The 12,233-nt window shown below is 45.8% G+C and overlaps 1 protein-coding gene across 1 annotated transcript in view; it reads right to left on the bottom strand.

Moving 5' to 3' along the window:
* LOC140906703 (scavenger receptor cysteine-rich domain-containing protein SCART1-like) overlaps nt 1-12,233 on the bottom strand; it is a 40,304-nt gene that overhangs the window by 8,817 nt on the left and 19,254 nt on the right. The window contains exons 6-12 of the mRNA XM_073331191.1: nt 10,296-10,610; nt 9,501-9,815; nt 6,204-6,266; nt 5,803-6,117; nt 5,421-5,456; nt 4,916-5,053; nt 3,963-4,043 (exon numbers count right to left, since the gene is read on the bottom strand). Coding sequence (XP_073187292.1) covers nt 3,963-4,043; nt 4,916-5,053; nt 5,421-5,456; nt 5,803-6,117; nt 6,204-6,266; nt 9,501-9,815; nt 10,296-10,610 — 1,263 coding nt within the window. The remainder of the gene's footprint in view (nt 1-3,962; nt 4,044-4,915; nt 5,054-5,420; nt 5,457-5,802; nt 6,118-6,203; nt 6,267-9,500; nt 9,816-10,295; nt 10,611-12,233) is intronic.

The following is a 12,233-nucleotide window of genomic DNA, read 5'->3' as shown; positions in this document are numbered from 1 at the left end:
GTCACATTTGAATAGTTTTAGATTTAAGTTTTAACCCTATGTTAATTTCGTGGATAACAATGACATCTTCAGATTGTAAGAAACACAAGTATGAAGAAGAAAACCAAAGTTTTAAATCAGATTGGGAGGAAGATTTTGATTCACTATTAAAGGTGGCAAACCCCTGGGCCTTATCCGCAATGCATCGCTCGCTCATTACAAAGCAAGCAACTTGAAAAGTCATTATGAAACGAATCACAATAAATTTTCATCTAAATACCTTTCTGAATCAGAATTAAGGAAAAACAAGCTAGCCACATTAAAAATACACCTAAATAGTCAGCAGACACTACTTTCAGCTTTCAGTAAAGAAACTGACACAACGACCAAAGCTAGTTTTGTTATTTCATGAAATAGTGCACATGCTCGCTTGTGTGAATCCCCATATAGTGCAAATGATTGGTTAGTGTTTTTACATAGCTATGTTTTAAGTAAAATAATTGGTTAAGGTATAGATAAGAGAAATCCTTATTTTAATTACATAATGAGGGTCAAAAGACAAGCTTGTTGGAACTTAACTCAAAGAATCAATCCTGAAGCACTTGCATGAGAGGAAAGTGATCAGGAACAGCCAGCATGGATTCACCAAGGGAAGGTCATGCCTGACTAATCTAATTGCCTTTTATGATGAGATTACTGGTTCTGTGGATGAAGGGAAAGCAGTGGATGTATTGTTTCTTGACTTTAGCAAAGCTTTTGACACGGTCTCCCACAGTATTCTTGTCAGCAAGTTAAGGAAGTATGGGCTGGATGAATGCACTACAAGGTGGGTAGAAAGCTGGCTAGATTGTCGGGCTCAACGGGTAGTGATCAATGGCTCCATATCTAGTTGGCAGCCGGTATCAAGTGGAGTACCCCAAGGGTCGGTCCTGGGGCCAGTTTTGTTCAATATCTTCATAAATGATCTGGAGGATGGTATGGATTGCACTCTCAGCAAATTTGCGGATGATACTAAACTGGGAGGAGTGGTAGATACGCTGGAGGGGAGGGATAGAATACAGAAGGACCTAGACAAATTGGAGGATTGGGCCAAAAGAAATCTGATGAGGTTCAATAAGGATAAGTGCAGGGTCCTGCACTTAGGACGGAAGAACCCAATGCACAGCTACAGACTAGGGACCGAATGGCTAGGCAGCAGTTCTGCGGAAAAGGACCTAGGGGTGACAGTGGACGAGAAGCTGGATATGAGTCAGCAGTGTGCCCTTGTTGCCAAGAAGGCCAATGGCATTTTGGGATGTATAAGTAGGGGCATAGCGAGCAGATCGAGGGACGTGATCGTTCCCCTCTATTCGACATTGGTGAGGCCTCATCTGGAGTACTGTGTCCAGTTTTGGGCCCCACACTTCAAGAAGGATGTGGATAAATTGGAGAGAGTCCAGCGAAGGGCAACAAAAATGATTAGGGGACTGGAACACATGAGTTATGAGGAGAGGCTGAGGGAGCTGGGATTGTTTAGCCTGCAGAAGAGAAGAATGAGGGGGGATTTGATAGCTGCTTTCAACTACCTGAAAGGGGGTTCCAAAGAGGATGGCTCTAGACTGTTCTCAATGGTAGCAGATGACAGAACGAGGAGTAATGGTCTCAAGTTGCAGTGGGGGAGGTTTAGATTGGATATTAGGAAAAACTTTTTCACTAAGAGGGTGGTGAAACACTGGAATGCGTTACCTAGGGAGGAGGTAGAATCTCCTTCCTTAGAGGTTTTTAAGGTCAGGCTTGACAAAGCCCTGGCTGGGATGATTTAACTGGGAATTGGTTCTGCTTTGAGCAGGGGGTTGGACTAGATGACCTTCTGGGGTCCCTTCCAACCCTGATATTCTATGATTCTATGATTCTATGATTCTATGAACTCTAGGATACAGCTCAAGACCAAAGCTGCTAGGACTTTTTAACCCTGCAGGACAAGACTGTGCAGAAGCCAGAGCACAAACAACACGACCCTGACTGGCCATCAGGAGACGTCCATCTGTTTTATTGGGAGTGGTGAGCATAAGATGCTTGGTGTGTGTATTTTGTTGATTTGTTGCTAATTGTTAATAAATACTTGTACATGTTTAAGGATATTTACTGTGTCCTGAATCCATCTGGAATGGGTGTTAGCCCTGAGCCAACAGAGGGGTAGAGTCTTGAGCCCATGGAAGGATAAAGTTGGGTCCCTTATGCCCTGAGTACCCATGAGGATGGGGGGAGCCCTATATTATGCCCTGAGTACCCACGAGGGAGGGTAGGGGCGGAGTCATAAATTGTACAGGTAACACCACTTCTTAAAGAAAAATACTCCCTCTCCCTGTCCTGAATATAGGGGGAAGGATAGCAATCTTTATTATGAAGTATCATAAAATCTCTCCTTGGCAGCTGTACTGGATTGCCTTACCTGTAAAGGGTTAAACAGTTCAAATAACCTAGCTGGCACCTGACCAGAAGGACCAATAAGAAAAGAAGATACTTTCAAATCTGATGAAGTGAGCTGTAGCTCATGAAAGCTTATGCTCAAATAAATTTGTTAGTCTCTAAGGTGCCACAAGTACTCCTTTTCTTTTTGAGGATACAGACTATCACGGCTGCTACTCTGAAACCTGTCAAATCTAGGGGGAAGGATTTGTTTGTTGTTCTGTATGTTGTTCCTTCTCCAGATGGAGGGAGAAGCCAAGAAGGTACAATATCTTCTGAAACATATACCTGGAATAATCCATCTAAAACCACAGAAACTGTAAGTAGTGCAAGGAAATGCGTTAGGTTATTTCTTGTTTTGGCTTGTGAATTTCCCTATGCTACATAGGTAGTTTCATTCCTGTTTTTGTAACTGTGAAGCTGACCCCAGAAGGGAATCCTCTGTGTTTTCAATCTTTTTATTACCCTATAAAGCTACCTTCCATCCTGATTTTGCAGGTGTGATTCTTTTACTTTTTTCTTTATAATAAAAGTTCTTCTTTTAAGAACCTGATTGATTTCAGGGTCCTAAAGACAAAGGGTCTGGTTGAGCTCACTTTGCTAAGGCAACTGGTTGGTATTTTAGTCTCAAGCCTCCCCAGGAAAGGGAGTGAAGGGGATTGGGGGATATATGGCGAGGGGATAGGGATTCCAAGTGACCCTTCCCTGAATTTTTGTGTAAATCACTTGGTGGTGGCAGCAATATACCGTCTAAGGACAAGGAAAGAAATTTGTGCCTTGGAGAAGTTTTAACCTAAACTGGTAGAATATAATCTTAGGGGGTCTTTCTTGCAGGTCCCCACATCTTTACCCCAGAGTGCAGAGTGGAGAGGGGGGACCCTGACACCCCCCCTTGTTGACACCCCCACATTGCTCTAGCAGTTTTCAAATGATGCTGTAGCCTGGCCCCAGAGACAGTCACTTTCCTGACCCACAATTAGTTACACTCCAAGGCTACGGGATGGGCAGATGGGACTGGCTGCCCTGAGAATGGGGTCTAGCAGAGTCTGCTGGGGAGGAGGCTCACCTAACCAGATGCAGATTACTGTTTTGTGGGGCCCTGGGCCAGAGCAAGTGGGAGCCCCTCCCCACCCTTTCTATCAGTAGTCCGCTGCCTCTGCCCCTGGCGCTCCTGCCGAGAAGCGGGGTCAGGTTGTGGGGGCTTCCCCCCTCCCTGGCAGGAGTGCCACGCAGGCATATGGAGTGAGGCAAACTCTGTACCTGATCCCGTTCCCCGGCAGGAGAGGCAGGCAAAGCAGATCGTGGTGGGGGGGGAACTGATTTTTCCAGAGCCCCGCAATTGTCCGGGGACCCTGGGCACAGGCCCCGTTGGCCCAGTTTCTAATCTGTCACTGCACCTACATGAGTTCAATAACTGGTCTCTTCACAGGCCCAACGCCCACAGCAGTCCAGGGTTCACAGAGCTGGTGGCTGAGGATATCTAGCTGTGGGTCATGGTCTCAAGATGGAAAGTTCAGTAGGAATGAGACACACACCTGAGTGACCCAATATCTGCTTCTCTCCCATCAGGTTATAATCAATCTCCTCATACACGGGATCTGAGGGTCTTGTGGCACCTGAAAAAAAAGGACAGTGTTTACATAGGGTCATAGAAACTATAGATAGGAAACCCTATTAGATCATCCAGTCCTGTGCCCTGGGGCCAGTCCAGGACTGATCCCTACAGCACATTCCTAATGCTCTGTCCAGTCTACATTTGAAAGGCGACGGAGACCATGTTCCTTTCCACAACAATCCTTTGAAGATGGTTCCCACGGGCTAGTTCACTGTCACAAGTCTCTCCTCATATTTAGCCTAAAATTTTCCCATTGTACATTAATCTCATTAAATCTTTGTTATTCTCCCTGGTATCACCTGAAATAATTTCTCTCCCAAACTGGTGTTTACAGCTATGAGCAAAATAGCACTTACATATATATACTTAGTACTTCTACACATGCTGCCTAGGGACTGTGTGGGCATTAACTAGCAAATGTCTTTGCACTTTTTAAAAAATGAAAAGTGCCAAATATTGGAATTGTCTTTGATTTTTTGGCCATTATCACCCAAGCTCTTTTCCAGCATTTCTTCTTCCTCAAACCTTCCCTCCTACTGAATCTCTCTGTTCACTGTCCTCCCTCACATGCACTTTCTTGTACTTTCCCAAATGTGATCTCTATTTTTTGTCAATATTTACAGTCTTTCTAATCCCCTATTTATTATTTCTCTGTCACCACTGCTCTCAAATGCCCCCAGCTTAGTGTCATCTGAAAGAGTTATTGCTCTCCTGGTCATTTCTACAGCCAGATCATCAATGACAATATTAAATAAGACAGGACTTAGCATAGACCTGAGGTCCCCTCATAGTTCTGCCAATGCCCCTCTCCACACCTGCAGCTCCCCCGCTATTGCAGAGGCATTTCAGACAGTGACACTAATCAGGACCCACCTCTGTGCTGTGCCCTGGCCCTTTGCACCTGTGCACCCAGAATGATTAACAGCAGGCAGAGAAGGACCCCCAGGATAATGCAGACGACAACAGGCACCGTGACTCTCCCACTGTCGGTCAGAGGACGGCGTGGGGGAGCTGGGTGGAAATGAACATACAACAGGGAGAGATTATTCTGTGAGAGTCAGGGGGGCCCAGGGGAGCTCATCAGTGTATTATTGAACCACCTAGGAAGTAGGGTAATGGCCTGGGACCCAGTCTGTACACCATGGGGGCAGCTCACAGGCTGCTGTTTAAATCATGGGCCCTGCACCGGGGGCTAGAACCAATAGACAGGAATTGTCCTGCTCAGCACAGCCTGCAGCTCCCACCCGGGTGTCATTCACCCTTAGATTTCACACTGTGTGTAAAGAAGCTCATTTTCTTAGGGTGGAGGTTCCAGCTCATTCCCCTGCGAGCCTGGCAGTAGGTAAATTTAACCCTTGCTTGGAAGAGAATGTGTTACCTGTTGTAGCCGGTGAAGCTGTTGTCTCTGTCACGCCTGCAAGGGGAAAAGGAAGGAGAGTTGGAGTGTGGAGTGAGGGGGTGATGACATGCTGTTACGTGATTGTTCCTCTGAGTCCCCATGTGCTCTGCACATCACCTACATTTCACCCATAATATATTCCTCACAGCAGCACAGGCTTAGCGGCTTAGCCTGTGCCGGATAAAGGAAGCAACGTGGTCTGATGCCCTAGCACTTTAGAATAAAAAAAAGTCCCAACACATCCTGTCTTTTAAGGAAAAAGGAGGCCTGGTCTGTGGGCAGGAATGGGGACCCAGCTGCTGTGACACCTGCTCCCCCTTAAAAATTATATAATAAAGCAGAAACATCTCCTGTCACTCACCTGAGCAATTCACTGCAGCATCTTCCTTATGACCACAGTTACTCTCACCCCAGGGCTTGGCAGGACAGTCCCAGAGAGATGACTCTGTCCCTCTGCAGTTCAACGTCTCCACCCAGATGGGACCAGTCCCCTCACCGAATGCAGCCTCGCCCGGAGCAGATACAGCAGATCCACAGCCCAGTTGTTTACACACAACGTTAGCATCCGCCATGTCCCAGGAGTCATCACAGACTGTTCCCCAGGAGCCACGGTACCAAACCTCCACTCTCCCCGAGCATCTGTCCTCTCCTCCCACGACACGTAACTTCTCCCGGTCTGGAAATACAGAAACCTCACATGTTACTGGGACAGCTGGGAATGTCCTTAGGGACTGAGGAGGAGACACAGAGAGGCAGAGATACCTGTGCAGTCTGTAGAGTTCGGGCATTCAGCAAATGGATTCTGAGATGGTTTCCCTTTCCCACCTATGGAGATAAAACACTGAGGTGACTGGACTGGGCAGCATGTGTGCTGCAGGATACAGTAGGGTTTACTGGTATTTCAAACCCCAATACCAGCACTTTATAAACTGGCCAAAAGCTAAAATCTGGTAATTGGGATAATTAGCTCTTCTGGTGTTTCTCTGGATTTTGAAATCTTTGATCAGTTCCCAGCTGGAATGCACGTGTCTTTATGTAACTGGCAGGACAGTATATCTAAGGGTTTGTCTACACTTGAAATGCTACAATGGCACAGCTGCACCACTTCAGAGTACACACGACCTATGCCGGAGGGAGGGGTTCTCAGTGTAGGTAATACGCATCCCTGACCTAGTGCTGTTTACATGGCATTTAGGTTGGTTTAATGACATCGCTCAGGGGCATGGATTTCCCCTGGCGCAAATTAGCAGGGTCGACTTAATTTTCTAGTGTAGACCAGCCTGGAATCTACTCCATCTCCCCACTCAGACAACATCCCTGAATCCCCTGCACAGTGACTGGAATGTAAACAGACACATGAATTGAAACGCACCTTCATCACTGCAGGAACCAATAGAAGAGGAATATTAATACTCAGAACGAGCTATGTAGGAGTTGCAGGTCTGTACCTTCCCACACTGAGAGGCAGTATATTGACACTGGTTATGGCACTAGAATAGGACTTAAAAGACCTGTGTTTTATCTTTGTCTCTGCCTTCAATCTGTTGTGTGATCTTGGCCAAGTTAATTCATCTCCATGTCCCTCTGCATCTCCTCTCACCTGCCTTGTCTGTCTCAGCTGTAAACTCCATATGGCAGTGCCTCTCTCAGTCGGTGTTTTTACAGTGCCTGGTGCATTGAGGCCTTGGGGACTTTAGGTGTTACAGTGATATAAATAATGCTTCAGACACGGATCTATCAATGGACTTCACAGCCCAGACCTCAGATTGTAATTCCCAGGAAGATTTTTAACCATAAAGGCACACTATTGATGTTCTTTAGTCTACTCCTGGGGGAATTCTGCACCAAAATGTTAAAAATTCTGTGCACAATATTTTAAAATTCTGCAAATTTTCTTTGTCAAAATAACACTATATAATCATGCCAGTTTCAATTATTTTGGTAATTTATTTCAAAATACCTGTCAGCAAGTATGTCTGTAACAATACAGACACAGACAAAAATTCCCCAGGAGTAGAGAGTTAAAGAAACCCCTATGACAACCCAGTTCCTGTTTCTCTGCCCCCTCGCCTCCCTCAGAGACCCGAACCCCCTCCAACCCAGAGCCCAGATGCGGGGGCCCCCTGGCCCAGATTCCCACACCTTCCCGCCCCCAGAGCCCAGCCGCGGCGCCCCCCCCTTTGCCAAGATACCTGCTCCCTCTCTCGCAGAGCTCAGTCATGCCCCCCCCCCAGCCCAGACACCTGCCCCCTACCCCTCAGAGCCCAGGGATCAAGAGGAAGAAACAGTCTCATGCTGGGTCCCCAGCTTGTGTGGAGTTTCCTGCATGCCACCATCTCCTTCCCTCAGGGTGTGCTGGGAACTGCAGCTGTTGGGAACTCTCTACCTTCCTCCCCCTCCTCCCAGCAGTGTCTTCTATGTGCGAGCTGGGCTCTGCTGGGTCCAGCGGCCCCTAGTGGTGGCCAGCAGCACTGCAGCCCATTTCTGTGGGGGGAAAGGCAATTCTGTACACATAACATTAATTTCTGCAAAATTCTGCATTGCGCAGTGGTGCAGAATTTCCCCAGGAGTATTTAGTGGATAACTCTTACTGGGTCTCACTATGGGACTGATCCAATACCCATGGAAATCAACAGGTAAAAAAGGTGGTCTTGAGGTTAAGGCATTGGCGTAGAACACAAGTGGTTTGCAGCCAGTTCCTGGTTATACTACAGACTCCTTGAGACAGTTTTTATATCTGTTCTCTATCTATAAAATGGGGATAATAATGCTTTCTGGAAAGCAGTGTTCTTGTTTGGCTGACACTTGAGTTTGCCACAGTAGACAGCAGGATTCTGATCCCAGTTTTTGCAGCTCTGAAGTGGAGTATGAAACACTGCTTACTAACAATGGCAGTGAAGGGCTTTATTTGTTAATAGTGTTTATGTACCTACATAAGGAGAAGATTTCTGAGAGCAGAAAGCTTTTTAATCTAGTACACAAAAGCCTAACACGATCCAGTGGCTGCAAGGTGAAGCTAAATAAATTCAAACTGGCAATAAAGAACAGTTTATTTAACAGTCACCGTAATTAACCATTGAAACATTTTACCAAGGTGGCTTCTCCATTACTTGAAGTATTTAATTCAAGATGGGAGGATTTTCTAAAAGACATGCTGTAGCTAAACCAGAATGTATAGGCTAGATCAGTGGGGTTCGTGAACCCCTGGGGGTTTGCAGAACATTACAGGGGCTTTGCCAGAAAAATTTCACTAATGGCGGCCAGAGGACCCTGGGCATTGGAGGCAGCAGGTGGGACAGCCGGAGCCCCAGGGAGAGCGGGGCCGGGCAGTTGGGGCTCGCAGCCTGAGCCCTGCCCCCATCAGCAGGAGAGCCAGCCCCCTGAACCCCAGTGCTCTGAGCGGGGCTGGCAGCTGGAGCCCCAGGGAGAGCAGGGCCGGGCAGTTGGGGCTGGCAGCCTGAGACCTGGCGGTCAGCGGGACCTGCAGCTCGAGCTCAGTGGAGCTCAGTTGACTGGGGTGGTCAAGGGGGTGCAGCAGCAGGAGCCCCACGCAGTGCAGAGTGCGGAGGAAATTTCAACTTAAATCCCTAGAAATATTCATTTTTAGGAGGGGGTTCACGAGATTTCACAATTTAGTGAAAGGGGTTCGCGGGCTGTTAAAGTTTGGGAACCACTGGGCTATGCAGGAATTACTGGTTAATATTCTATGGCCTGCCATATTAGATTATTTTAACAGGCTCTTCAGACCTTAAAATCTATGATTTGATTACTTCGATTTGATTACTTTACTGGGTGTTGGATTAGGTCATAACTGATCATGCTGTATAATGTGTATTTTTTAATAATTGATTTCCATGTTTGTTATTAACAGACTACATTCCTATCTCTATAACTTCAGAAACTGAAAATAAGTTTGTGCCATTGCTGAGTATGTTAAAAGAATATAACTATGAATTTCATAAAATATAGTGAAAATAAAAAATACCACAATTATATCAAAACCTGTCAGCGAGTTAGACTTGTGGTTTGAGAGTTTATATAGTATAGTTTACTATTTACCTGCACAAAAGATGTGGGTTTCTTGTCCTCTGGTACTACATGACTGCTGATTCCATGGGTCTGACGGGCATTGCCACAGGGAGCTGTGCTGCTTATTGCACCGAATGCCATCCACCCAGGTGGGGCCAGAGCCTATTCCATATGTAAAGTCTCTTAAAAGAATCCCACTGTCTCCGCAGTTCAAATGTTTGCATATAAGTGCCCTGGTGACGGCATCCATGGGACTGTTGCAAACACTGCCCCATGTCCCATTGTAGAAAACCTCCAGCCGCCCAGCACAGGCACTGCCGCTCACCAGTTTCAGATCCATGAGCCCTAGAAGGAAATGCAGAAGTTGGCTGTGACATTTTCTGATTCTGAAACACACTGTGGTTTGAAGGCTGAATCCCTGAGATCGCTAACAAACCTGCACATTCTTCTACAGAAGCAAGATTCATTTCTCAAATCAGAAAGACTTTTCTGGAGACCAGCGACAGACATATTAACAATGGAATTGGTATTTAAAAGACACCATTCACCAATAGTTACACACAATGGTACCCAAGATTCAGAATTTAATACATGTTCTAAAGCTAAGGTAATAATACAATATTTCCAGTACCCCTTGATATTAACTGTTGTCAATGTAGACTTTTTAATGGTGACCATTGCAGGTGGATAGGTCAGGAAGAAAGACAGATAGAGAAATGGAAAGGGAGATAAACTTTCTGTTATTCTCATCTCTCTCCCCAAACACCCATATACTTCATTAAATTCCCTAGTAACCAAACTCATGAGATCATTCACAGAACAGACCTGAGCAGAGAACTCCTGCATCCTCTTTGTGTCTGCAGTTGTGCTGGCCCCAGCCCTGGGAAGGACACTCCCAGAGATCAGATTCGTTCCCAGAGCAGTTCACATTGTCCAGCCAGATCTGCCCGGATCCTTGCCCATAATGAGCAGAGACAGTTGCATTGATGGCGCGTCCACATCCCAGTTGTTTGCAAACAACATTGGAGTCTGGTAGGTCCCAGGAATCATCACAGACTGTTCCCCAAGTACCATTGTAATAAATCTCCACTCTCCCGGCACAGCGACCTGGCCCATTCACCAGCCGGATCCGCCTGCTCCCTACAAGGATGAATCCCAGTGAGTAATATGTAATATAATGATAACTGGACAGCTTCTATGCAAACCAATGATGCTGCTCCAATGGCTGAAATATTGAAATGCTTTTAAAAGTCTGTCTTTAACATGAAACATAAAGAGAAGAAGTCTGCAGAGTTAGAAAGTGATTAAGGCATGGTAAAGAGATCTTAAAAGTGCATAAGGGAATAAGGCTTAATCCTGAATGCTTGACTTACCTAGGAGAAAGAACTAGCTGAGAGTTTGTGGATTTGCAGAATCAGTCGTGCCTTCAAAACTCAAATCTTTTCAAACATGTATTTGAAAATAAGTTTAGAGGGCATTCAAGGATAATAATTTAGCTCACAAGTTTGCTTAAGTACTAATAATTATGTTTGTAAGTGCTGAAGAATTGGGAGGTACTAGAAGCTTAGAGGAAAGCAAATACGGCACCAATTTATTTTAACAATTATGTAAGTGATCCTGATTACTACTGTCCTGTAATTCATATTCCTATCCTGAATCCAATGTAACCATAAGCCATTAGCAGCTGAAATTTACAAACAGGTCATGCTAAGTACCTTATACTGCTTTTTAATAGCTATCACATCAATGGATGATAAAATGGATGATAAAAATACAATAGATGTAATAACTCTGCATTTTAGTAAAGCATTTGATAAAGTTTCTCACAAAATCAAGCTTTCAGCATTCAGCATTCTGACTTAGATATGATTTTGGCTAGGATGTGATCAGCTACAGGGAGGAACACAAAATATAATGATAAAATGGCAATATGTTATATATAGCAAAAGTCTCAGATTATACAAAACTGGGAGAGACTATGAACACTGAAAAGTGTGAAATCATAAGCAAAAATATAAAGCCCCATTATATACCATTAACTTCTAAATATAAATCCACACTAAAGTCAAAAGAGAATTGTGCTTACATCCTGATGACACTATATGGCAGGGGTGGCCAAACTGTGGCTCACAAGCCACATGTGGCTCTTTTACCATTAAGTTATGGCTCGCAAGCTCCCTCTATCCCCCCTTCTCTGCCTACCACACCCGGGGTGGTGCGGGGCTGGGGGGTGCTCGGGACCTCTGCCTTGGAGTCTGGTGGTGGGGTAGGAGCTTCTGTCCAGCAGGGAGGAGGGTCTCAGGACTTCAGTCCTATGGGGTGCACCTGCCGAGGCTTGGGGCTTCAGCAGGAATGGGACTGAAGCCCTGAGCCCTGGCTCCTGCAGGTGTGCTCCGGCTCTTGAACTTCTGAAGACCATTGTATGTGGCTCGGCGGGCCAGTAAGTTTGGCCAGCCCTGCAATGTGGCCCTTGGGTAAGGAAATCAAAATGAGATTCAGTTCAGGAAAATGGAAGTGAATATGTCTGGTAAAAAATAATATGAAACACATATAATCATTGGGATCAGCTGAGAAGGAGCAAAAGTTAAAGAGACCTAGTGGCAAGAAAGGTAAATAGAATAGATGTGAGACTGCAATCATGGGCAACAAGTATCAAAGACGGGGGAAGCTGTGCCTCCCCAAACAGCCTAGCCCACGATCTGCCCCCAGGCCAGGCCCTCTCCTGTGGTACACAGTGCACTGCCCTGTCTGGCCCAGGCTGGC

This window comes from Lepidochelys kempii, chromosome 1 (genome assembly GCF_965140265.1).
Source record: "Lepidochelys kempii isolate rLepKem1 chromosome 1, rLepKem1.hap2, whole genome shotgun sequence".
Taxonomy (NCBI): domain Eukaryota; kingdom Metazoa; phylum Chordata; order Testudines; family Cheloniidae; genus Lepidochelys; species Lepidochelys kempii.
This window is presented reverse-complemented; position numbering and strand designations above follow the sequence as displayed.